This window comes from Heterodontus francisci, chromosome 41 (assembly GCF_036365525.1).
Source record: "Heterodontus francisci isolate sHetFra1 chromosome 41, sHetFra1.hap1, whole genome shotgun sequence".
Classification (NCBI taxonomy): Eukaryota; Metazoa; Chordata; class Chondrichthyes; order Heterodontiformes; family Heterodontidae; genus Heterodontus; species Heterodontus francisci.
The window spans coordinates 29504705-29532432 of NC_090411.1; the positions used below are offsets into that span (position 1 = coordinate 29504705).

Sequence of the window (27728 nt, forward strand, 5' to 3'; positions counted from 1 at the left end):
CATAACAGAAAGTCAGGGATAACGTAAAGCCAATGTCAACAACAGTAAAGAATTGCCTTGGGAGGCAGGGTAGAACAGTTGGAAGCAACTGAATAATACTGACAGAAGCATTTTGTAAAGTGGCAGTAAGTAAGCTAGAAGTGAACTAGCAGGTTGTTGCAACTTATATGTCATAGTAGCAGAGATAATTCTGTGAATCCGCTGTGTTAAATCACCTGGTCTCAACTTACATTGTTTTTGCACTTAAAAATTAATCTGACATACATGCAGAAGCATGAAAAGGGCAATGGAATTACAAAATTACCCATTTCTTCTGTTCGACAAGTACAAAGAGAAATCTAGAAGGCTTTATCTCAAGGAGACTAAAATACTAAGGGGAGCTGTAGAGTCTTTGTCAGACCTCAGTTTTGGGCACCGCAGTTCAGGAAGAATATACTGGCCTGGGAGGGGTTGCAACAGATTCACCAGAATGATACCAGAGTTTAGAAAGTTAAATTACATGGACAGGTTGCACAAACATGACTTGTATTCCTTTGAGTTTAGAACATTGTGAATGATCTGAGTTAAGGTGCTCAGAAATGTTAAAAGGAATTGCTAGGGTAGCTAGGGAGGAACTATTTTCTCTGGTGGGGAAATCAAGAGCTGGGGACATTACGTTATAGTTAGAGCTGGGCTATTCAGGTTTTTTTATGGGATGTGGGAATCACTGGCAAGGCCAGCATTTGTTGCCCATCCCTCATTGCCCTTGAGAAGCAGCTAGCTGGTGAGCCACCTTCCTGAACCACTGCCGTCCATCTGGTGTAGGTATAAGCACACTGCTGTTAGTTATAGAGTTATACACTATTAGGAAGGGAGTTCCAGGTTTTTGACCCAGCGAGAGTGAAGGATCGGCAATCAGGGTGTGGCTCGAAGAGGAACTTGCAGGTGGTGGTGTTCCCATGCATCTGCTGCCCTTGTTCTTCTAGGTGATAGAGGTCACAGGTTCAGAAGGTGCTGTTGGAGGCTTGTTGAGTTGTACAATGTATCTTGTATACAGTAGTCACTGCTGCCACTATGTGTCAGTGGCAGAGAGAATTAATGTTTAAGGGGGTGGATGGGGTGCCAATCAAGGGTGCTGCTTTGTCCCGTATGGTGTCAAGCTTCTTGTGTGTTTTTGGGAACTACACTCATCCAAGCAAGTTGGAAGTATTCCTTCACACTCCTGACTTGTACCTTGTAGATGGTGGATAGGCTTTGGGATGTCAGGTGAGTTATTTGCCACAGAATTCCCAGCCTCTGACCTGCTCTTGTAGCCACAGCATTTATGTGGTTGGTCCAGTTAACTTTCTGGTCAATGGTAGCCTCTAGAATGATGTTGGTGGGGGAATTCAGCAATGGTAATGCCGTTGAACGCCAAGGAGAAATGGTTAGATTTTCTCTTGTTGGAGATAGCCATTGCCTGGCACTTACATGCTGCAAATGTTACTGTTAATACGAAATCAGGAAATCACACAAAGAGCAGTAGAAATCTGGAACACTCTTGGAAGACTGCAGATTCTGGGATGATTGGAGTTTTCAAGACTGAGATTGATCAACATTTGTCTGGGTAAGGTTACCGAATCAAGGCAGGTGAATGAAGTTAAAGCACAGATCAGCTATTCACCAGCACCTCTGATGGTGCACAAAATTAAACAAATTCCTAACTAAGACGACTTTCTGGCGTAGTTTAAGTTTTGACCTTAAATCCTGTGTTTTCACTTTCCCAGCCCCTCTACGCATTAATAAAGCTGGTGTGTCTTTCAGAATTTGTGTTCAATGAAACCAAACCGAGAAAAATCAAACATATTTGTGAAATATCACCTTGAAATCCAATTTTAAAAAAGGAACAGTACGGTTAACATTGTACTAATTAAAACCATCAATCTATTGGTTGTCAGTATCACTGGAAAATAAAAGGTGATTAAAGGTGTGGTCCTTTGCAAGGAGACATGTCTCATTTATCTGGCGGCCTCCAAGGCATGTTGGCTCCTTCTCCAGCTTTTACCTTCTTCACCCATTCAATCTTCCCCCAGAACTGCAGCACAAGGGGCAGCGGCAAATGTGACTAGTCTTCATTTGGTCCCAATACAAGCGGCCCAGAGGAGGCAGCATCTCAAATTCAATTGAGAGGGCATGATTCTAAAAACTCACCAAAGGATTGTTTTGGGGTGTGGAATGAAAGGAGAGCTCATCCCTACCCCTCCCTTTATTGTGGAAATTTTGTCCCCTTCTCCAGAGATGTTCCCCCCTTGTACGGATGAGATTCCACAGGTGCTGGGCATGTTTAGTTTAGTTTAGAGATACAGCACTGAAACAGGCCCTTCGGCCCACCCAGTCTGTGCCGACCATCAACCACCCATTTATAATAATCCTACACTAATTCCATATTCCTACCACATCCCCACCTGTCCCTATATTTTCCCTACCACCTACCTATACTCGGGGCAATTTCTAATGGTCAATTTACCTATCAACCGGCAAGTTTTTGGCATGTGGGAGGAAACCGGAGCACCCGGAGGAAACCCACGCAGACAAAGGGAGAACTTGCAAACTCCACACAGGCAGTACCCGGAATTGAACCCGGGTCACTGGAGCTGTGAGTCTGCGGTGTTAACCACTGCGCCGCCCATGTTGAATGTACAGCATAGAAATAGACCTTTTGGTCTAACCAGTCCGTGCTGGCTTTAATGCTCTACTCAAGTCTCCTCCTATTCTTTCTCATCAGCATAACTCTCTATTCCCCTCTCCCTCATACATTTGACTAGCCTCCACTTAAATGCATCGAGACTATCTGCCTCAACTATTCCCTGTGGTACTGATTTCCACATTCTCACCACTCTCTGGCTAAAGATGCTTCTTCTGAATTCCCAATTTGATTTCTTGGTGAATATCTTTTATTGAATGGCTCTAATTTTGCTCTTCCCCACATGTAGAAACACTTTGTGTCTACTCTACCACAAGTAGAAACACTTTGTGTCTACTCTATCAAAAGCTTTCACAATTTTAAAGACCTTTAATTAGGCCACCCGTCAAACTTTTCTTTTCAAGAGGAGAGACTTTTCATCCCTTCCGCATAGGTATAACTACACAGTAATTCTACTTGTGCAACCTAGGCACTGAATGTTACCAGGTTACTAAACAGTGAAGGGTACCATCAATTGGTGAAATCCTCAGGGGCCTAGAAGCCATGTGCAGCACCAGTCTGCTACCGCGTCTTGTCTCAGCTCTAGGCACAGCCTTGGAATAAAAACATTTAAACAGGGCTTGCTCTTTAAACGACTGAAAACAATGCACCAAAAGACAGGTTGGATTGTAATAATTTTTATGTTGAAATCTGACAAATACAGAACAAAAAAATTGATATCAAAACATCAATCCAGCTCATATCAATAGTTGTTTTAAAAAAATTAACAGTTTGGCTGTAGATGCCTAGTGACGTCAGGAGGGCTCTGCTGTGCTTTGCTGATGCCACAAAATAATCTCAGCTAGACAATCAAAAACAATTTTCTTAGCACGTGTCACACATAAGGGTCCGTCAACATTGCATTTTAATACTTCTGCAGCAACTGAACCTGGCACTGGGAATGTAAAAAAGCAAGAATCTGATTAACTGAATAGCTTGTCCAACAGCAAGAAGTACTTGCAAATGTGCACCTGGACATTTTGACTCTTTTAAAGCTTTTCCCGGAATGAGGTTAAGGTGTCTCAGGGTATAGGGTTTGTAAATACATAAAACAGTTCCAGTACTTCTCTTTAATGAGGCTCGTCACAGCAAGTATACCATAATACACCTAAACTCCCAAAGTACCAATGCAGACAATTTTTCTTTTAAAAATCCATTACTGCGATAAACATAATGAGGAGGTAAACATGGTGCTTAATAAGCAAACTCGGAAGCAAGGAGGAGCAAAGCTGTGAGCATAACCACTCACCATTTAATTATGTTCTTAACTAAAATTGGCCCACAGTAGAAGGCACATTTTGAACAGTCTTTTCCACAGTTCCGAGCTGCAGAAATTCTGTCCTTCCAATTGTGCCATCCCTAGTCTAACAATAAAATAAAATTGATTGATTAGAGAGAATTCTTTTACACTCCATTATTTAGACATCATCTACTTATAGATATAACTGTTATATGGCAGGCCCTCTGTAGAGTGCTGTCTTTTGGAGCGGTATACAAAGACCGTTCAAGTCAGGAATGGGTTTCGGTAGATTTTCCATGAACAAGCTATATACACTGTAGGTTGGGGAATGTCAGAGTATGTTACAGCAAAAACATTCTATACAGGTTCCCTAACAAAGTGACATGCTTTGTGTACATCTTTACAAGATGTACAAACTTAAAAAAATGGGCGATTGATCTTGCCCCTGATATAAGTGAAACGTGGAAATATACATCACAAACAACAGATTCATTTGACGACATCGATAGATGTGATCCACGTTTGTGAATAACTTCAGAGTTGGGGATAAGAGGATGTTTGGAAAACAATATGAAAATTCTGAGCGCTGCTGGGGTGCCTGGTCTGATTGTTGAGAAAAAAGCTTTAGGTCAAGGCTGGACTCCGAGCTGCCTGTCAGTACTTAATTGGGTTTGCCTAGTAATCCCTGGACCAGCTTTTCCTTGATCAATTATTCTTGTTTAGGAAATGGAGAGGTCACTGAGCTTACAGCCCTTACGTCCAAGTAAAGGTCACTGCCAGCAATACTTTATTCAGTATTTGCTGTTATTCTGAAATTCTAATCAACTTGAATCAAGACTACAGAAGAGTAGCAACTTACTGTAGACTTGCAATGTCAGTAGAGGGCTGGGAATGATGTTGGAACATAAGCACAGCTGTCATTCCCAATGTCTGTTAACCAACCCCAATAGGAAGACATACCATGAAACAACAGGTATTATTGGGTGGAGGTGGTGGGGTGGGGGAAACATTCTCCTCTCCCTACCTTGCCAGATTTTGTCCCATGAGTATTTTTGCATGAAGCAGTAAGTATTTGCACACATCTGCTGGACCGAACAGGGATTCTATGGACTTTTCATTCTTCTGGAGAATTAACTGGTAATTTAATGCAATATTCAGAGTCAAGAAAACAAATCACCAGTAAATTAGTTCTGCAGCAAAATTTTAAGTCCATGCCCTTCCCCACCCCACCATTTTATTTTATGCTTTCATGTGGGCACATTGCTGAATTCTAGTAACTGTTGTTAAATTCCATAGTTACTTCACTCACAGCATTTTAAACATTAGAACTCTAATTTTAAACAGAATATTTAAGATGTCAGTGAGCATGCTGCGTTATTCAATGAAATACCAGCTGCTTATTGTATATCCAATAATACAAATTCTCATCAGACAGTAACACACAAAAGCATGAGGGCTCAGGCAGTAAGGACATATTAGCCTTTGCCTTGATTAGCAGTAATGAACCGTCACTCAGGGAATCAGCCCAGAAAAGAATGAGCTGTGAGATGGCCTTCTGAAACAACACAGTAACTCTAACCTGATCAAAGCAAAACCCTGATTATGAATGTAATCATAGACACACATGGGCTGTGAATTCTGCATCAGTACATTTTCTTCTGTACAAATTTTTATTGTCCCTTTTGTCCAAGCATCATCTCCAGCGCAACTCAAGCAGAAAGATATCAAGTAGGCATTGAGGTGCAAGTGAGCAAAAAGTTAAATGTAGACTGCTTGCAACCAAATGGTCACTACAAAGAATGATTGTTGCAACAAAATTCTCCTGTAGGACAGTGATGACTTATGGACTATCAGCAACAGTTAAAGGGAAGATAAAAGGCTTTGACCAGAGCCCTGTAGCTTTGGAAGCAACAAGAAAATGAACACTGGCTTGTTGGCACCATGGGTTTCAGCTGCTTGGCAAGCTATGGTAGCCAGAGTGAAGTAATTGTGCCAGAGTGGATTGTCTTCAAGCTGGAAGTGCTCAGCACCCAATCTGTTCCACATCCTTGTCATAAGTTAGCTTTCAAAAAAATCCTTTGCTGTAATGCCGAGCAAAGGCTTCAACTGAAGAGAAGCTGAAGCAGATATAACCTTCTGCTAGACATCCGGCAACAGGACCCTTTGAAAGCCTGCGGCCTGTCATTAATTTCACTGCAGCTGATTACTTTATAAGATAGGGAGTTTAGTGATTTGGAAACAGCAGCATCCACCAGATTCTCCTGCTGCCGCCAGTGTCTAATGGAAAAAAATCTCCATGCTTGTAAAAGCCCTTGGAATTTGGGTTTTCATAGGTCTGAAGAGCTGTTGCCAGACGCAGCATGACTAAGGAGGACTAGCAGCATACTACATACTCTGGCATAAGATAAAAACAGCAATAATGTGATCCCATTAGGTATTGGCCACGAGTACTGGAACAAATGCTGAATGGTAAAGATGGCTGATTCCTTCCCTGCCACCAAGAATTCCGAAAATCACCCTACTCTTTACACAAAGATCAATTATCAGATAATGAACAATGTTCTCGAATCTCCCCTTCCCCCAACCTCAATCCAATCATCTGCTTCATTGCTCCAAACACAATGTTCTCTCCCTGAGCTCCCTGACAACAGCGCCCTCTCAACTGAAAGTTGTCCTCCTCTTCCAAACTCAGACCTAAAGAGTTATATAAAAAGAAATAAGATAGTTCCAAGGTATGAAGTGTAGCACATTAAGTGGCTGCTACGTCTTGTTGAAAACGCCCCCTTTCCAGCTGCAATATTCTTTTGTTGCACTGTAATATGTGAAGCAGTAAAAGCACTGAAAGGGAGTCTGTGAAAAGCTGGTTAGAGCACTGGGTATGTAAAAGAAACAATAGCAGATTGAATAGCAGACTTACAACGAATGGCGATTTTGTTACTGTTTCAACACTGGTCTGACCCCCTCTCTGAAGAGTAGTAGCATTCTTCATACCTTTTGTGTCACAAGTTTTTTTTGTCTTTGTTTTTTAAAAAAACGGTCTCAAAAATTGGGGAGCTGGTAACTAAAGATCATCTTTCCAACAATAAAACAAACTACACAGCCCCCTCTCCCCTGCAACTCCCCCCACCACCAACCGCTGCTTTTGAATCTTCACCAGCTCCAGAATTCCAGGAGAACCGCAGGCATTCTTCACTGCTGAGAGGGTGGAGAGGAGATGAGGCTGTTTCCACCCTGGATACTACTTCCTCTCTATGGAGCGGGAGCGACTGCAGGAAGAGGGAATAAAAAATCATTAGTCACAAAGAAAAAATGGAGTTTAAAATTGTTCTTTAACCCCATCCTGAACATCAAAGGTATTACTGGAGTCTAAGTGTTACAAACTTCATGTTGCTCAAAACTGTCAGGTAATGGCTAGTAATGAGGTGCAAGTTAGTGTGTAGCTGAATGTATATGATAGCTCGGATACATTGGAAGACTGCGTACATTGCAAGTCGGTCTCTTGACTTATAATTATTGAATGATGCTCTTATGGGTACTGTGTCTCAAATAGTTTAGTATGTTGGTGACAACTGTGTTGACCTCAGCACCCATTAAGGCCAAACTGCTGACGCAATCAAGGAGCTCAATTTGCAATGCAACTTGTATTTACAGAACACCTTTAACACAATAAAATTTCCAACACACTTCACAGGAACATTATCAGACAAAATGTGACGCAGAGCCACATAAGGAGATATTAGTACAGATGACCAAAAGATTGGTCAGAGAGGTAGGTTTTAATGAGTGTCTTAAAAGAGCGCAGCAGCAGAGAGGCGTAGGGAGGGAATTCCAGAGTTTCGGGACTAGACAGTTGAAGGAAAGGCCGCCAATGGCAGAGCAAAGACAGTCAGGGATGGACAAAAGGCTGAAGGGACAGTCGTTCCTCCTTCCAACATGATGGCACAGGCAGGTTCTCAGGACCTGATGACTAAACAGCAAAGGCATCAGCACCGCGAATCTGTGCTTAAAAAAAATAAGACTGGTAACCTCCTGTGCCTGCTGCATGCCCTCTTGACAGTTGGAAAGAGCCCAAGGTTGCCACCACGTGGGACTAGTTGGCAGAAACTGTTCTTTGTAAACATAACCTTATAATCTTCACGCTGTGCAGTAGAATTAAACTCTTAATTTCCCTCGCCTTCCCCACTATTCATCAATTGTTTTTAATTACAGGCCCCGTTATCATTTGTTCATCAGCGTGCACTTATCTGCTTGTTGTGACAGCTCCTTTGCATGGTACTCTTCACAACATCAGTAGCTAATTGCACAATAATTACATCAAAAAAGTGGTCAGAGCAATCTTAAGTTGCACTCAGTCTTCCACTGAATCAAAACCTGCACAAACATCCTGCCCCAAAGTAACTCAGAATCCCTCATAATTTAGCCCTCTGTCTAGCCATTCCTGAGAATTGAGAAATATGATGCTCATCATTCTTCCCACCCAGTAATTTAAGTGCTTATGGGTGGATAGGTGGCACTTCACATAGCTGCAAATTCTTTTAAGTCTGACATAATGTCATTTACAGCAGAGAAGGAATCCATTCGGCCCATCAAGTCCATACCAGCTCTCTACGAGCAATTCACTCAGTCCCACTCCCCTGTTCTATTCCCATAGCCCTGCAAGTTTATTTCCTTCAAGTGCCTACTCAATTTCCTTTTGAAATCATTGAATGTCTCCACTTCCACCACCCTCATGGGCAGTGAGTTCTAGGTCATTACCACTCACTGCGTAAAAATGTTCCTCACATTCCCCCGCATTTCTTGCCTACAACCTTCTATCTGTGTCTCCTAGTCATGTACTATCAGCTAATGGGAACAATTTTTCCTTGTCTAACTTATCTAAGCCTATCATAATCTTGTACAACTCTATCAAATCTCCCCTCAATATCCTTTGATCCAGGGAGAACATACCCATCTTTTTCAACTTAACCTAATAACTAAAATCCCCCATCCTTGGAACCATTCTGGTAAATCTCCTCTGTACCCTCACATCTTTCCTAAAGTGTGTTATGACCAGAATTGGATAGAATACTCTAGCTGGGACCGAACCAGAGCTTTATAAAAGTTCAGCATAACTTCCCAGCTTTTGTACTCTATACCTCTATTTATGAAGCCCAAGATCTCATCTGCTTTGCTAACCACTCTCTCAATATGTCCTGCCACCTTCAAAGAGCGATGCATATCCACCCACAGGTCCTGCATACTCTTTAGAACTGCACCATTAAATCTATATTGCTTCACCCTATCCCTTCTGCCAAAATGAATCACCTCTCACTTGTCTGCATTAAATTCCATCTGCCACTTGTCTGACCATTCTGCTAGCCTATCTATGCCCTGTTGCAGGCGGTTCGTAATATCCTTACTGTTTGCCACTCCTCCAAGTTTGGTATCATTGGCAGATTTTGAAATCCTACTCCTTATTCCAAGATCCAAGTCAGTTATATATAGCAAAATAAAAGTGGCCCCAGCACTGCCTACCATCCTCCAGTCTGAAAAACAACCTTTTACCATGACATGCTGTTTTCTGTCCTTGAGCCAATTTTTTTTATCCAATTGGATACTGACCCTCCTATTCCATGAGCCTCAATTTTGTTAAGAGCCTTTAATGTGGTACTTTATCAAACACTTTCTTAAAATCCATACAGGCAACATCCACCACATTCCCTAAGCAACCTTCGCTGTTACTTCATCAAAAAATTCAACTAGCATATGCCTTTTACAAATTTGTGCTGGCTATCCTTAATTAACTCAAGCCTCTCCAAGTGCCTGCTGATTTTTTCCCTGATTATTGTTTCTAAAACCTTACCCACCACGCACCATGGTCATCTAAGCTGGCAAATCCATCTAGGAGATATTTGCACCGATATTCCGGCATGGATTTAAAAGGATGTTAAAACTTGTAATCCTATGCATTAAAAACAGCAATTTCCCTGTTTGTTACAAGTGGGTGTGCAGGTTTGAAAACTGCAGGAGCTGGAGGCAAAAACAGTTATTGTAAGGTCACTCCTGAACATTCAATAGTTGCTAGTCTGACTGGGACCCAGTGGAGGCCCGAGAACAAGTTACCTAACATTTCTTTGATAACAGGGTGGTAATGGAGGCAATATAAGTGGTAGGAGATGAAACAAGACTTTTCTTTGAATAGCAAAAACTCAATGAAGACAGCATTTTAGAATATTTCATTCCAAGCTGTTTGGATCATTCAAATATCCTTAAATTCCTATGGGACTGAACTGAAGAGGATTCCAAACACACGTGGACTTGAAAAAGTCGAGATATTTTAACTCCCTCCATTAGGTTTTTCCTTGGTTTTTGCCCCATCTCTCCTGAAAGCTATGACTGATGATGGGGTCCACTTCCGCACACCCTGGCAGCCCTACAGCATTGCTGTCAAGCTGCCATTCTTCATCTGTGTGCCTAAGCAGTGAGCGACATCACAGCTGATGCTCCAATATGCACGCACGTTCTAGTGGGGGCTACTGGATAGTGATAAGGAGGAGATGCCCTGACTGACATTTTTTCTCCCTCCCCCCATCCTAAAAGGTGCTGAGGCCAATTTTAGTGCCCCAATGCACCGCAAACCAGGAATCAAACCAAGGGATCCTTTTAGACTGTGTGGCTCAAATTTGCACCAGTCTATTTCTCCATTGAACCTCCTGAGGGAAGGAAATCGCAGCAAGGCATTTAGCAACACTACTAACCTGTGTGATCTGGAGAAAGATCTTGATGGCTCCCGCCTTTCTCTGTCCCGTGAAATCGAACGTTCGCGACGCCGGTTCTCCCTGGATCGAGACCTGTTGTGTGGAGCATACAGTACATGATTAAATGAACGCATGAGGTCACTGTTAGAAATCCCATTACTCAGGAAAAATAAAATGGAGGGAAACTTATAAAACATGGAAGGTAAACCCTAGAGTAAAAAATATTACAATTGCTTAAGGTATAACCCACACCAGAGTTACACATCACCCACTTTTACTACCACTAAATGTTGTCAGTGCACTTTCTGAAGTCTGAAAACAAATGCAGAGTTGAGCACCTTTTAAAAAATATGAATGTGCCTGCTGGATGCATGCATATGCAGGGACATAGTACCCCTTTCTACCCACAAAATGTCAAATGGACTTGGGAAACAAGTCCACTCGTGACACTCAGTGGTAGCACCTCAGCTCCAATCAAAATTACTCTTTAGCTAACCATGGTTTGGCAACAAATCTGAAAATTGAAAGACTGAATCAAAAAATATTAGTTCTTATTCCAGATAAATGCACTACCACCATCTAGTGATATTTCATTGGCACTGTACAAGATTCTACTTGTATAAAAAAGTGCCTGGGGTAACTGTTCTCTTGGATGAGGTAGGTTAATCCTGATTGTTCTTCCCTTTGTTATACCTATAGCAAAGCCCAGTGCCCAGTATAGTCAATGGGACCCTGAACAGGCCAGTAACCATTTCAGATAAGCCAATAAGTTACCACAAATCATTTTACCTGTGAACCTGCTCACTTCCACTGTCCTCCCTGCTTGGAACTGCAGACCAAGGGCCTCCCACTGCCAATCAACACAACCAGGTACAAATGGACCAGCGACAGAAAGAGCTCTGCAACCTGCTTTCCTCCTTGTTGTATTTAATGCTAACAAAATTATTCATCCCTTGAACTTGCCTCCTAAATTGTAATACCATCCAACACACTGTTCCTCCTCGCTATATCAACACCACTACCTACTCTAACTCATGCATTGCCAGGACCTCAATGGGGGAACTCCTGAACTCTGCTTTCTCACACAATCTTTAGACTTTTAAAAGCCAAGTTTAGCATCACCTATCTGGGAATTTATGGTGCTAATTAGATAAAAAGATCTATCTGACTGATTACACATGCTTCAAACCTCTGCCTTACTTGAGCACAGAACACTAGACGAACTATTATTACAGGTTCATCTAATCTGTGAACAGTCTATGCCCAGGAAATGGCAAATCTCTGATCCTGAACTAGTGAAAGCTTCAGCACCCTCTCCCCTCCCATCACAAGTATCAGGATCAGAGTGGTCAACTGACCATTTCTAATTAAGGTCATTTCTTTCCCCATGACTACAAGCATCTGGAAGCAGTGTTCATACCACACACACTCAACTCTTTTGGTTTGGCAGCAGAGACCCCTTCCCACAAAGGACCATCTCCAGGACTAATGTTAGATGTTCTTTACAGTTGGACATCTCCAAACACAGATTCACGCCCAGCCATTTAATCAATTACTGGACCATAAGTTATCTTCACCATGACAAAATATTAAGCAACTTTAAATAAACTAACTTGTTTGGATTGAGACAGCCTAGTGGCCACTGTGCTGCCAATGTGCCTGTAAGCTCAGTAATAATCAGCGCTGGATGCAGTCACAGGGCCATCCATGACTTAGACTACATTGCCTCCCAGCTGAAGGACTCGTTCTTAAAACAAAACCAATAGCAACCTGCAAGCTCTGGATTGCGAAGCAGGGTTGTGCAAACTAACAGTTTGGAATGGAGTGTCCCATTACTAAAAGGATCCATTAAAAAGCAGTTGTGGCTTACCTGTTGGAAGTGCATGCAGTGGTATTAACATCCCAGCTACCCAACAACAAACACGTTTCAGGATTTCACATGTTACTGGGATAGTTTTCATGGAAGCTTGTACCTAAACATGCAGATCAGACAGGTGGAGAACACAGGCAATGCCAACAGGAGATAACTTTTGATACCTGCCAAGACTATGGGTTCGGCACAGTGGTTAGCACCGCAGCCTCACAGCTCCAGCGACCCGGGTTCGGTTCTGGGTACTGCCTGTGCGGAGTTTGCAAGTTCTCCCTGTGACCACGTGGGTTTTCGCCGGGTGCTCCGGTTTCCTCCCACAGCCAAAGACTTGCAGGTTGATAGGTAAATTGGCCATTGTAAATTGCCCCTAATGTAGGTAGGTGGTAGGAGAATTGAGGGAAGGTGGGGATGTGGTAGGGAATATGGGATTAATGTAGGATTTAGTATAAATGGGTGGTGATGGTCGGCACAGACTCGGTGGGCTGAAGGGCCTGTTTCAGTGCTGTATCTCTCTATGACTTCAGTGGCATTTGCACACTCTGTTCATCCAGAAGAGCACTAATCAATCCAGCTGCAATTCCCAAGGGATTCTCCAGAAAGCTGCAACACCCTGCACCAGGGAGTGACGAAGCATGTACAGCTCCTCACTTCATGCTACTTCAGGCAGCTGGCATACGAAGGCCAGGCATACTCTCCAAAAGGGAGAGGAAAACAAAATCTACAGGACGAAAAGTAACAGGGGTCCTCTATTTGCTATATGGAAATTGAAATAATCAAACTGACTGGAAGTATTTGCTTGCCATTCCTTTTTGTGGAAGAGGAAGAAGGATAAGATCACGCGTCCCAACTGAAGAACATTTCACAGCTGGACAGGCAGTGCAAGTTCAGCGTTACAGGTACAGCAAGCCTGTGTGGGACCAAAGACAATGGTAAGATAGGCCACAAATGGTCTCTGGATAACACTGAACTTTTAACCTGCCCTGCAGCACTATGCTCTAGCTTGGCTTTTGCAATGGTTTAGGCACTTTCAAACTGGTGTCAGTTTTGGTCTCCTTACTTATGTAAGGATATACTTGCCAAAGAAGGAACGCAACTAAGGTTCACCAGATTAATTCCTGGGATGGCGGGATTGTCCTATAAGGAGAGACTGAGGAGGCTTGGCTGGTATTCTTTGGAGTTTAGAAGAATGAGAAGTGGTCTCACTGAAATATACAGAATTCTTACAGGGCTCGACAGGGTAAATGCAGGAAGAATGTTTCCCTTGCTGGGGGCATCTTAGAACAGGGTCAGAATAAGGGGTAGGCCATTTAGGACTGAGAGGAGGAGGAATTTCTTCACTCAGAGGGTGGTGAATGGCCTACTCCTGCTCCTATTTCCTATGTTCCTAATACAAAGCAAACTGGAGAAGTTGCAAGTCAGAAATGGAAACAAAATGGAAACACAAAGCAGGTCCATCAGCATCCAAAGAGAGATGTCGACTCTTTGGACGCACAGCTGACACAAGAACTGAGAGATTTCCAGCATTTTATATATTTTTTTAAGGGGGCAGTCAAAGTTCAGCTTGGAAGAACACAGAGGCAACAGTTACTTCATACTCCAGAAATTGCAGGTTTGACTCCATGGCCACCAACACTTGGACGGAGGCGTGAAAGAGTCCGGAGGGGAAGGAGTTTGAAAATCACTAGGAATGGAAAGGTGGCGGTGGGAAAAATACAGAATTGAATACGTAAAAAGCAGATAAAACTTACTAGAACAGTCAACATTATAGCAAATCAACAGCCGTCTGAAGGGTGTGGCGTTTGGCGATGGTGGCGTGGGGAGGAAAAAAAGGGCCCTGACAAGCTGGATTCATGCACGATGTATAATGTAGAATTTTAAAAAAGGTATAATTTATCTGCTGTGTATTGGCATGGAGACCAATCGAAGCAGCCCTTTTTAGAGTGCGTTGATACCAGATTACTGCCGGTGCAGGCCTTGGTTTGCAAAGGCTGACGGACAACCACACCCCACTGATGGATCGAGAGGATTTCGGATGGTTATTTTTTTTTTCCCCCGTTGGCTGTTTGGTCGTTATGGCTGCCAGCAGAAACAGTAGAGAAGGGATGGTTGTTTTAAACAGCGTGCTGGGGTACGCAGGAAAGGACCCAAACTTGCCGGTCGAGCGGTTGGTCATTCGGTTGCACACACTCACAGACACACGTGAATGCTGGACATTTGAAGTGTGAGCCGTTCGTTTAGATTGGGGCGCGCTGATCCCCTGATGTAGACACAACCAGATGATTGGCTAATGCAGACTCGGAGAAGTGGACGCTCTCTGAAAGGGGGGTAGGGGGTGAGTGCGTGGGTTTCAACTGCACATTTCATCAAAAGAAAAAAAAATGCACAGAAACACCAGTTACTATCTAACCAACCATGAGGCAACTTCAATTAACTTTTAAATACATACATCAGTATTAGATTCATAATCATCCAACACTGATTTAAAAACCAAAGAGAATTTTAACAAGCTTTCAGTTGTCAGAGTATCAAGTGTTGAGTCGAAACATTTGGTCTTTTTGGACTCTTCCAATGACGCTTGAAACTCCCCCCACAACCTCTCGAAATTTTCTGTATTTACTAACGCGCTGCTCAGCGCTATTTCAGGCAGTCACATAGCCCAAGTAGGATGCCCATGTATGCACTGGCAAGTTAATCATTGCAACTTTTATTTTCAAATCACCATAAAGCAAGTTTGGAAGCAACCATATGAAGTCCACAAAAGACTGGTTTGACTCAGCACCGATTTAAAACTAATAGACGAGCACAATAAATGTCTGGGCCAACACTTTGCAGTTCTCAAAGGCCTCACTAGGACCAACTGGAAACATGAGGCCAGCTCTCAACCCAAGGAGAAACAAAAAAACTGTAAAGCTAACAGGTTAGTAAAGCCCGAGTGAGCCAGAATGTCCCAAGTTTGATCCTTGATCTATGACGACATAACTGGTCTCAGCTGGGAGATCAATCTCAGTCCTCTATTGGCATTAGTGCCTCAGAGTAGGGAAGGAGTGAGAAAAAAAAGCAGCCAGGTTTGCCGCCCTTGACCACTATCCAGCGGCCCTTGCTGACGGTGGTGGCACGTACAACTGTAATTCTCTCCATGGTCAACTACAGAAGAGAGCATTGAGCAACTCTGCATCCCTACAGTCAGCATTCCGAGAGTGGCCACTGAGAAAGGCATTGCGTGGAACTGACAAAAAGTTAGCAACATTGTCTTAGAAGAATTCAAATTTCACAAAGGATTTGTTCATAGAAAACGTTTCAAAAAACTCAAATATTCTATGTATGAAATACAGTGTAACAGATTGCACAATTATAGATAAACGTGCACAGCTTACTGCTTTAGATATTGTAGAATGTAGAACCCTTTTAGCCAACTGAAGTACAGAAATGTTAATTCAGCTGAAAAGTCGCACAGAGAATGCATCAGCTTCACATTTATGCAACATTTTAGCCTGTAGTATTTTAACAGTAAATATCAGTAAAATTCTATAGAGCCATATCCTTAAATAAAAGACCAGCTATAAGATCCAAGATATCCTAAAGAAAATATAATTGTTATCTTAGCAGCAGAATGGAGCTGCTTGACCTTGTCTTCACTCGATGTTTCGCCATTGTAAGCAAAGATAAATCAGAAAAGTTAGAAAACTAAAAATTTAAATGGCCTAACTTGGCAGAGGTAGCAGGCATTATAGTAAGATGTACAGCCGTATCTTTTTATAGGTCGGGCTGAAGAAGTGAGACAATTTTGGAGGTTAAGATGAATGATGCTAGCTTCAACTTATTTTAAAGCTGTAATTTGATTAGGATCAGGTGCCCCCTTAATATTCCCCAGTTATCTTATAGGGCTTTCTTTTTAACAAAAAAAGGTAATGAAAGAACCAAGGGCAGATTAAACTCAGCAACAAAGTGAATCTGAAATGCACTTTCCTAGACAGCAGTAAGGAGAACAAACTCCGGTCTTGAACACACCCACTGTAATTAAGGGTGCCAAGAAGTAACTCCCACACAGGAAAGAGGAACAACTTTCTAAAATAGGGCAGGGAAGAGCCACAATTCCAGAACCTCCCTATGGCCTATTGTACTGCACTGTCAAAAACCTGGGAGGGCACCTCTGGTCTACCGTCTTAGCTGTGAATCACATCTGTTACAGGAACAAAACAAACCCTAAAGAAAATAGTCACCAGAAACAGAAATTGTAATAGGTAATAAAGCCATGCTTAAATTGAAGATGCAACTGTCTTAAGTGGAAGTTACATTTCTCTCATTTGCCTGGGGGATATATAACAAGGTGGGTAATTTAGTCTCAGGTCACTGCCAGTGCTACTCCAAATCAACTACCTGCAGATGCATAAGAGTAAGGGCTCACCCTTTGATTTACTTCTGGAGAATAAAGCTGGCATCTTGGGGGAGGGGCGGGGAAGAACTAAATCAAGTTCCATCACTGCTGCAGCAGTTACTATGAACCAGCCCTAACTTCTCTGAACTTTTATTCAATTTTCTCCCTGAAAGGCATTTCGACTCTTGCTGGCATACAGTTCCATGGCCCTCAGCAGTCTTCTGTACATTTTCATGTGCGAACCGAGACTGTTGAGTGTTACAGAAGGATTGATCGTGGTCAGCTTAGTTTAATCTCGACCTCACCTGCTGTCCGCACACATGTTTTCCAGCAGGGGATCACCAAACAGTGATCAGGAAAGGAGGGGAAACCCTCGCTGATCTTCCCTTTTAGTTTTATGAGAACAAGCCTTGTTAATTTCATATGATTTGAAATTGTACTCCAAATTTGTAACATCCTGAAAAGTCAACAATCAGTCGAGGTGTAGTACATAACCACACAGCATCTCCAGATAATCAACTACAAATCATTTGTTCTAGACTAGTAGTAGGGACATCAATTACTCATCCTCTTATATAAGCATTATGTCAATACCACAAACATTGTGTAATAGCAAATGCTGACACAAGAGAATAGCACTGCACAGTTTACGTTAAAAAACAGAACAGAGCAACTTCAAGGCAATAATGTCATCTCAAGGCTCCAATGTCAACTAAGTAACTGACTTTCACTGTGATTTATGATTCTGAACACACTACCTTGAAATTACAAAGATTATTCAAAAATGAAAGTTAACTCTGCCAGTTAAGACTGTACATTGTCCTAACTCCAATTACACAAACCTTATCAAAATAATAGGGTGTAGCGACCACTGCCATGATGCTGAAGACCTCGCCCAAAGCTTCAAAAGACCTCCATTTGCAAAAATGATTTGCTGTAGTCCTTGGATTCCCTTCAATGGTACTGTAACCCTTTACTTTGTAAATACTATATATTATGCAAGGCTCTCAATGGCATCTGCTTCAACCTGGATTCTGTCGAGGTGTTAAGATATTGTCAGTTAAGTTTTTTTTTAAAAGGGAGAAGAGTTTAGAAATGGGGTAATAGGAATCTGAAAAATATGGGCGATGCCTTTTGTTTGACATAGAATGAGCCATCATATAGTACAGTACCCTTTCTACTCTGATGCCATATATGTGAACAGTTTGATATAGGAGCAGCAGTTATATGCAGGATCCCATCAAGATTTCCAAGGGCAATTCACAGAATCCCAAGACTGAAGTTAAGATATAGTTCTTCACTATGCACATGAGACAACTTGCAAATTTATGATGTGACAATGAAATTTACTGACAGACTTCGATATGACAGCAAATTATTCCATGTTATTAAATTTTTCAAGTCGGTTACTTTGGACCCTTTCTCTATTATTCAACTACATACTCAATGGGCAATGGCAGCTCACCACCACCTTCTCATGGACAATTAGGGATGGGCAATAAATGCTGGTCTAGCCAGCAAGGCCCACATCCCATGAATGAATAAAAAAGGGCTCAGTCTCAGAATATCACTAATGGGTATAATGTCTCAAAGTTGCGGTAGATCAGGACAGCTGATGAAACAGCTGTAAGAGATATCAGACATTAAAACAACGTAATAGCATATTAGTGGATACAATAGAAAAAAAAAGAGTTGCTGTATTTATAAAACACAGTAGTGGCTTCCAGGATCTTTTTAAAAAAAAAGTTGTTGGAATTTCAGAAGTTGGATTATAGTGAAGTCTCTGACCACTGCTCACCCAACACAAAAGAAACCAGAGATCACAAATACACAGACTCTGCAAACCAAGGCCCATGCATTGCTAACACATGTATGTGGGTATACTGATCAGGATAACAGTGTCAAAATATCCAGATCCGAAGATATTATTTCACAAGGATCTCTTTGGTTTTTCAAAAATTGCAGTAATGTGGTTCTGCCCCAGACCCCTTGATGAGCCAAAAGTTAGAAAATAATGATTTCACCATTTCAACACCCGCTGCAACGTCCTGCAGTTCCTGGACCTCGGATAGGGGTTCCTGCCCATCTCTGTACCCGCTCCACCTTCCATACATATCCATCGCAAACAGAAAGGGGGCCCGAAGGAGGAAAAAACTAATAATTTGTTACTGTCAGTGGATCCACTCTCACCTCGAGTACCTTCTACGTTGTGGGCTGCGATGGCGATATTCATCATAACGGGGCCTTCTGGTCCAGGGTGGTGGCGGCCCACGATAGCGCTTCCTCCTTTCACCAGAGGACAGCTCCACACGGACACGGACTCCACACAATGTTCTGCAATTAAGAGTTCATCATTAGCTATACTGGAGTCACAAGAATGGAAAAAGGCTCTGGTATCTCCAGTGCAGTTGTACCTCAGCATGACAGAGCACTAGTCAATCTTCAAAGTTAAGATTCTGACAGTTGGTGTAATTGTTCTTCGATCAGATGAGATCGGTTCTAAACTTCACCAGACAAATTTAAAAACATTTAAGAATGTAGGAACATCCTAGTGGGTGAAGGCACTGCTTTATGCAGCATGAACCCAGACAGAATGGAAGCTCCCTGGTTTGAGTCTCAGTCTTTGCTGTGTTAACTCACCTCAGTCAAAGCAGCAATTGAACAACTACAATTAGTTTCAATGCTCGCGGGCTATAAAGGGAAGACATTACTCCTAGATTGCTACAAGTGACATCCACTGCAAAGTAGATGTTGGTGAATGTTGGATGACAACAGGAACTAGGTTGGAATAGCCTAACACTCATTGTTCAGGTTCATACATAAAGATAGCCACTTAGGTGAAGGGTACTGGAGGGCACCCAGCACTAATGGAACCAGAATGACAAAAATCAGTTCCCTAGAAGGGACAAGAAAAGAAGAGAAAAGTTAACTCCCAAGATCAGGAAAAAATTGTATTTAGCACCAAATTTCTACCAACTGCTGATCAACAGAAGTGCTCAAGACCTCGTCAATCTCAACAAATCATTTGTAGGAAAACTTTATGAATCCAAATTGCCTTTGAATCTGAAGTATTAGGAAAAATACATGCCGATAACCCTTGGTCCCTGTTCAACCCACTGGAAGACTTTTACAATATCCCGGAAAAGGTTATTCTTGCAGAATGTCAGCTCCCATTCTGCCTGTGACCATCAATTTCAAAGCATGAATTACAGGAGCAGGGAGATTTGAAAAGCACACAATAGGCAACTCCCTTTAGAAGACTCAGGACATTGGGCTCCTGCAGTTATCAGTTTCCTATTAGCATTGCTGTCTCTAGATACTGAACTAACTAGATACTGCCTGCAGAACTCAAAAATTTGATAATTGGGAGTGGCAGAGCATCAGTAATTTTGTATTTAAACCTTTTGAGTCCACAGAGCTCCCCTCAAAACCCCTTCCCCTCCACGTGCACGCACTCTCAATACCTGCCATCCAACTCTCGTACAGCATCCGCTGCATCACGGGGGTCCTCGAATTCTACAAACGCAAAGCCAGGCGGGTTCCGTGCAACCCACACATTGCGCAGAGGCCCATAGTAGCTGAACGAGCGCTCCAGCTCAGTCTTGTTTCCATTGGTTCCGAGGTCACCCACGTAGACCTTGCAGTCAAGTGGACATGAATCACGACGCATCATTGCTCAGCTGTTAAGTTTTTATTTAAGGGGAAGAAAAAGAACAGAATAAATCTATCAGGAGGTGTATCCCTAACATTACACTGCCTATTGGATCTTTCAATGTTTGAGTACAGTATTGACACATTTTAGTATATTGCAACAATTTGGTTTAAAAAAAGAAACAAGTCAATACACTTGAATATTCTCAGACGTGCTCTCAGCATTTATTTTAAAGATTGAGGAAATTCAGGCTTGAGTCAGCCCATTTTTGTACTATGCCTCAAATCTTTTAAGTCTGCAAAAATGCTGTTGAAATGCTCTGCTGCTCATGAACATAGTTCCAACCCCAAATGCAAAGTGCAGTTTTGAGGCTTGACAGGACTCTCAATGTTACACATTAGTTGAGACCTGTCATGGATTTTCTGTATATGACTGAATCTTTAAGGCATCAGAATGCTTTGCATTAAAAATTTCAAAACTTTCATAGAGCATTTTTGTAAAATGTGTTGTGCCAAATATGCATAAATTATGGTTTAACGGCTTTAAATTTTAATCTTCATGCATAAAGAATGCTGCATAAGTTTGGTGCTTTCCACAGGTTGCGATTGATAATGCTGATTTCAACTCCTTTCAGGCATATGCTTACAAGGTTCACAGGAAATCTTAGAAAGATTGGCGCAATTTGACATTACGATTTTTCAAGTAATTCTGGCCTACATAGGAAATATACTGAAGGGCCCAATACAAAGCCTTAGACCCAGCATTACTTACAGCCTGGTCAATTACTTTATAACTTGACAAACCGTGAAAATATCTCAGCCCCTACTTGTTTTTAATCATTATCACTATGCATTATCAGTGAAGAGAAGTAACACACCAATGCATTGGGATAAAATCTTCATAATGTGAAATAAAAGTTGTCAATATTACATCCATATTATATTATATTATTGTGAATATAAATTTTCTCGAGCAAGAATATCAAACAATACAGGTACTTTGGATTAGTTGTCACATCAATCCCTCCTTCCAAACTGTTGTGTACAGGCAATATAACTGCAAACTCCAATGATGCGTAAATAAATGCATTTCCCTTAAAGGATTTTCATAGCAGTTACAATCCTCAAGAGTCTTTTGGAAACATCAACATTAGTTCACCAATAACTTTATGCAAGCACTGTATTGTGAGGTGGCGAGCTACAACTCATTTATGATGCAATGCAGATTGTGCCATGGGATGTGCAAACTGTGAAAGTATTCTAGGGAGCACAGTCCTATTTGTGCTTACATTTATCGCTGGTGTGTCCTGTAGGTTTGGAAAGGGCTCTGATTAGCACCGTTACCATATTGGTGGATAAATCTGAATCAGAACACCAAGATCTGTTAGCATCAGCAATTTTGCACATTTGCAAATTAACCAGAAAATCAATTTAAGGCCCCTTTGTGGCCCTTGAAGGCAGAAAGCTTGAATACCCTTGACATAGAGGCGTGCAGTTTAATAATGTACAAACTATGATTCGATGGTAAACACAAACAATTAGGCTCAAATTCAGAGCCCAAAGCTAAAGGAAGCTTTGTTATCAGAATCTGATTCACAAATCAAACAACTACAGGAAAATGATTAGCATTTGTATCATTTTGCTTGCATTGGCTGTTTAGAGTCGAGGCTGACATCAAATGGAAATTTACTCTAAGTTCTAGCCTGATAGTGAGGGAGACCAGTTAACGCACATGACTATAAGTATTGTTCAATAGGTCCATTAATAGTCACTGAATGAACTTATTGCAATTAATATTTTACACTAACAGACGCTGTCAGAGATCCACTTCAATCAGTACTTTACTGTTAATTCCCACAAGCTCCAATCATGCTTCCTTCCCGCACTTCTTGGGTTTTTACTAAACAGAACATTCTAAAAGCATCCAGTGTTGGTACTCGGATTTCAGCCAAGTGCAGTACTGGGCTTATACATTTCTTGTACTATAACATCCAATTGAACTATGAAAAGCACCCAACAGTACAATTACAGATCTTATCCCTGCAGAACTGAGCTACAAAACACTGACGGTAGCTGTAATGGGAGCAATTTGAAGTAATGGAGTAAAAACATACCAGAAGCATATCCGATAGCCTTAAAGTCTATGCAAGTACAAGCTTTCCTGGTATTGTTTACCAATACGATGAACAAGCCTCATATTGTTTTCTTACTCCATTCTCATGCTACTTTTTCTTTCTCTTGCTCTACATTCCCTTTCGAACACATCACATTAACTGCCCTAACAACCTTACCTTCTTTTCCCTGTTCTGAATTACATAAAACAGATTTGAGAGGGGTCCAGCAGTTCAGGTTTATACATTGCCAAGTGCATACAGTCGGAGTCTAAATGAAAACTTGCTAGGAACCCCTCCCCCCCCATTAATGTACAGGGCCCTGTTCTTTGCAGACAGAAATATGTAGAAACACTGCGCATGTTTCAACTGAACAAAATAAGTGACAGCCCCTCGCTGGATCATTCCTCAGGGCAATGCCTTGACCAATCAGAGGCAAGCTGCCTGGTTTAAATTTCAAACAAAGCTTGTCATTCACTGTAAACTGGTGCATTCTCCATGGCAATGCCTCTACCAATCAGAGTTCACTTGCCAACCGATCAGCACTCTCTTCTCATGCAGTTTAAGCTGTTGTTTTCCTTTACATTGGTTATTCTTGTGGGGTGTCCTGATGAGTGCAAGACAAAAAGCTTTGACAACAGCAATACTCAAGTTCTGTACTACTAAGTGATTATTTAAAACAGTTTTCATTGATAAAGGCTTTGGTCACCTCTCTCAATGTCTCAAGCGGCTCAGTGTCAAATTTTAACTGATGACTCCTCTGAAGCACCATGAGCCATTTAACAATGTTGAAGGGTCTATATAAATGCAAGTTGCTGTCCTGGCTTCAATCAGCTGTCTGTGCTGTTAGATGACCTTAGTTGTTAAGATAGTAGAATTAAATTTGAAGCCCTGGGCTAGGAAAGGAAATATTAATCAGCTCCAGTTCTTGCTCTTGACCAGCATCCAGTGACTACTTCTGATAATATAGGTCTCCACACTCCAGCAGGCTCAAATGCAATGTGTTCCACAGTTGAAGAGCTTCACACTCACTGATTACATTCACTGTGAATAATGCCAGTTGGGTGAGATGAGGATATTTATTAACCTGTATTATTTATTATCCTGTACATATAGGTTTATACATTAAATATGTACAAATTAAAAAAGACACATATTGAATTACATGGCCATGTGTCAGCTATGGCTTAGTCCGTAGCACTCTGGCCTCAATCAAATGGTTGATATTCCAACCTAATGAACACAAAAATTTAGGCTGCCACTCCAGGACAGTACTAAGGAAGTACAGCACTGTCGGAGGCATAGTCTTTCAGACCAGCTGTTAAACTGAGGCCCCATCTGGTCTGGAGTAAGCAGGAGTTCTTCCTAATCTCCTGGCCAGTATTTATCCCTCAAGCAACACCGAAAAGCAGGTCATTGTCACATCGCTGTTTGTGGGAGCTTGCTGTGCAGACACTGGCTGCTGTGTTTCCTATGGCACAACAGTGACCACACTTCAAAAGTTCATTTGCTGTAAAGCACTTGGGAAACTCTGATGTTCTAAGGTGTAGAATACTGAGGAAGGCAAGGGAGGAAATTGCTGGGGTCTTTGTATCCTCATTGGCTATTCTCCAGTCCTCTGGGACCTCACCTGTAGCCAATGTTGTTCCTTTAAGAAGGGTGGCAAGGATAATCCAGGAAATTATAGGCCAGTGAGCCTTAGGTCAGTGGTAGGGAAACTATTAGAGGATTATTCGGGACAGGATTTACTCCCATTTGGAAACAAACGAAATTATTAGCGAGACAGCATGGTTTTGTGAAGGGGAGGTCGTGTCTTACTAATTTGATTGAGTTTTTTGAGGAAGTGACGAAGATGATTGATGAAGGAAGGGCAGTGGATGTTGTCTATATGGACTTTAGTAAAGCCTTTGACAAGGTCCCGCATGGCAGACTGGTACAAATGTTCTCCCTGTGTCTGCGTGGGTTTTCTCCGGGTGCTCCGGTTTCCTCCCACAAGCCAAAAGACTTGCAGGTTGATAGGTAAATTGGCCATTATAAATTGTCACTAGTATAGGTAGGTGGTAGGGAAATATAGGGACAGGTGGGGATGTTTGGTGGGAATATGGGATAGTGTAGGATTAGTCTAAATGGGTGGTTGATGTTCGGCACAGACTCGATGGGCCTGTTTCAGTGCTGTATCTCTAATCAAAAAGGTGAAGTCGCACGGGATCAGAGGGGAGCTGGCAAGATGGATACAGAACTGGCTCGGTCATAGAAAACAGAGGGTATCAGTGGATGGGTGTTTTTCTGAATGGAGGGATGTGACTAGCAGTGTTCCGCAGGGATCAGTGCTGGGACCTTTGCTGTTTGTAGTATATATAAATGATTTGGAGGAAAATGTAGCTGGTCTGATTAGTAAATTTGCGGACGACACAAAGGTTGGTGGAGTTGCGGATAATGATGAGGATTGTCAGAGGATACAGCAGGATATAGATCGGTTGGAGACTTGGGCGGAGAAATGGCAGATGGAGTTTAATCTGGAAAAATGTGAGGTAATGCATTTTGGAAGGTCTAATGCAGGTGGGAGGTATACAGTAAATGGCAGAACCCTTATGAGTATTGACAGGCAGAGAGATCTGGGCGTACAGGTCCACAGGTCACTGAAAGTGGCAACGCAGGTGGATAAGAGAGGAGAAGGAGAAGGAGGGGGGGGAGAGGAGAAGGAGAAGGAGGGGGGGGGAGAGGAGAAGGAGAAGGAGGGGGGGGGAGAGGAGAAGGAGAAGGGGGGGGGGAGAGAGGAGAAGGAGAAGGGGGGGGGGAGAGGAGAAGGAGAAGGGGGGGGGGAGGAGAGGAGAAGGAGAAGGGGGGGGGGGGAGAGGAGAAGGAGAAGGGGGGGGGGGGAGAGGAGAAGGAGAAGGGGGGGGGGGGAGGAGAAGGAGAAGGGGGGGGGGGGAGAGGAGAAGGAGAAGGGGGGGGGGAGAGGAGAAGGAGGGGGGGAGAGGAGAAGGAGAAGGGGGGGGGGGAGAGGAGAAGGAGAAGGGGGGGGGGAGAGGAGAAGGAGAAGGGGGGGGGAGGGAGAAGGAGAAGGGGGGGGGGGGGGAGAGGAGAAGGGGGGGGGAGAGGAGAGGAAGGGGGGGAGAGGAGAAGGAGAAGGGGGGGGAGAGGAGAAGGAGAAGGGGGGGGGAGAGGAGAAGGAGAAGGGGGGGGAGAGGAGAAGGAGAAGGGGGGGGAGAGGAGAAGGAGAAGGGGGGGGAGAGGAGAAGGAGAAGGGGGGGAGAGGAGAAGGAGAAGGGGGGGGAGAGGAGAAGGAGAAGGGGGGGGAGAGGAGAAGGAGAAGGGGGGGGAGAGGAGAAGGAGAAGGGGGGGGAGAGGAGAAGGAGAAGGGGGGGGGGAGAGGAGAAGGAGAAGGGGGGGGGGGGAGAGGAGAAGGAGAAGGGGGGGGGGAGAGGAGAAGGAGAAGGGGGGGGAGAGGAGAAGGAGAAGGGGGGGGAGAGGAGAAGGAGAAGGGGGGGGGAGAGGAGAAGGAGAAGGGGGGGGAGGAGAAGGAGAAGGGGGGGGGAGAGGAGAAGGAGAAGGGGGGGGAGAGGAGAAGGAGAGGGGGGGAGAGAGGAGAAGGGGGGAGAAGGGAAGGGAGGGAGAAGGAGAAGGGGGGGGAGAAGGAGAAGGGGGGGGAGAAGGAGAAGGGGGGGAGAAGAGAGGGAAGGGAAGGGGGGGAGAGAGGGGGAGAAGAGAGAAGGGGGGAAGAAGAGAGGAAGAGAGGGGGGGAGAAGAGAAGGGGGGGGGAGAAGAGAGGGGGGGGAGAAGAGAGGGGGGGGGAAGAGAGGGGGCGGGGGAAGAGAGGGGGGGGGGAAGAGAGGGGGGGGGGAAGAGAGGGGGGGGGAAGAGAGGGGGGGGAAGAGAGGGGGGGGGGAAGAGAGGGGGGAGGGGGAAGAGAGGGGGGGGGGGAAGAGAGGGGGGGGGGGAAGAGAGGGGGGGGGGGAAGAGAGGGGGGGGGGAAGAGAGGGGGGGGGGAAGAGAGGGGGGGGGGAAGAGAGGGGGGGGGGGAAGAGAGGGGGGGGGGAAGAGAGGGGGGGGGGAGAGAGGGGGGGGGGAAGAGAGGGGGGGGGGAAGAGGGAGGGGGGGGGGGAAGAGGGGGGGGGGGAAGAGAGGGGGGGGGAGAGAGGGGGGGGGGAGAAGAGAGGGGGGGAGAGGGGGGGGGAAGAGAGGGGGGGGGGGGAAGAGGGGGGGGGGAAGAGAGGGGGGGGGGAAGAGAGGGGGGGGGAGAGAGAGGGGGGGGGAGAGAGAGGGGGGGGGGGAGAGAGGGGGGGAGGGGGGGGAGAGAGAGGGGGGGGAGAGAGGGGGGGGAGAGAGAGGGGGGGGGGGAGAGAGAGGGGGGGGGGGAGAGAGAGGGGGGGGAGAGAGAGGGGGGGGGGAGAGAGAGGGGGGGGGGGAGAGAGAGGGGGGGGGAGAGAGAGGGGGGGAGAGGGGGGGGAGAGAGAGGGGGGGAGGGGGGGAGAGAGAGGGGGGGGGGAGAGAGAGGGGGGGGGAGAGAGAGGGGGGGGGAGAGAGGGGGGGGAGAGAGGGGGGGGGAGAGAGAGGGGGGGGAGAGGGGGGGGGAGAGAGAGGGGGGGGGAGAGAGAGAGGGGGGGAGAGAGAGGGGGAGAGGGGGGGGAGAGGGGGGGGGAGAGGGGGGGGGGGGTGAGGGGTGGGGAGAGGGGGGGGAAGGAGAGGGGGGGGGGGAGAGGGGGGGGGAGGAGAGGGGGGGGGGGAGATGTGGGGGGGGGAGAGGGGGGGGGGGGAGAGGGGGGGGAGAGAGAGGGGGGGGAGAGAGAGGGGGGGGGAGAGGAGGGGGGGAGAGTAGAGGGGGGGGAGGAGAGAGAGGGGGGGAGAGAGAGGGGGGGGAGAGAGAGAGGGGGGGGAGAGAGAGAGGGGGGGGAGAGAGAGAGGGGGGGGAGAGAGAGAGGGGGGGGAGAGAGAGAGGGGGGGGAGAGAGAGGGGGGGGAGAGAGAGAGGGGGGGGAGAGAGAGAGGGGGGGGAGAGAGAGAGGGGGGGGAGAGAGAGAGGGGGGGGAGAGAGAGAGAGGGA

General features: G+C 44.5%; 1 protein-coding gene across 2 annotated transcripts in view; it reads right to left on the reverse strand.

The window, feature by feature from the left end:
• Window positions 1-3323: 3323 nt before the first annotated feature.
• LOC137353415 (serine/arginine-rich splicing factor 3-like) overlaps window positions 3324-27728 on the reverse strand; it is a 25679-nt gene continuing 1274 nt past the window's right edge. The window contains exons 2-6 of one of the 2 annotated variants that reach the window (XM_068019673.1): window positions 21864-21935; window positions 20388-20603; window positions 19114-19257; window positions 10679-10771; window positions 3324-7207 (exon numbers count right to left, since the gene is read on the reverse strand). In XM_068019673.1, coding sequence (XP_067875774.1) covers window positions 7180-7207; window positions 10679-10771; window positions 19114-19257; window positions 20388-20596 — 474 coding nt within the window. In that variant the 5' untranslated portion in view covers window positions 20597-20603; window positions 21864-21935 and the 3' untranslated portion in view covers window positions 3324-7179. The remainder of the gene's footprint in view (window positions 7208-10678; window positions 10772-19113; window positions 19258-20387; window positions 20604-21863; window positions 21936-27728) is intronic. The other variant, XM_068019672.1, reaches the window with a different exon arrangement.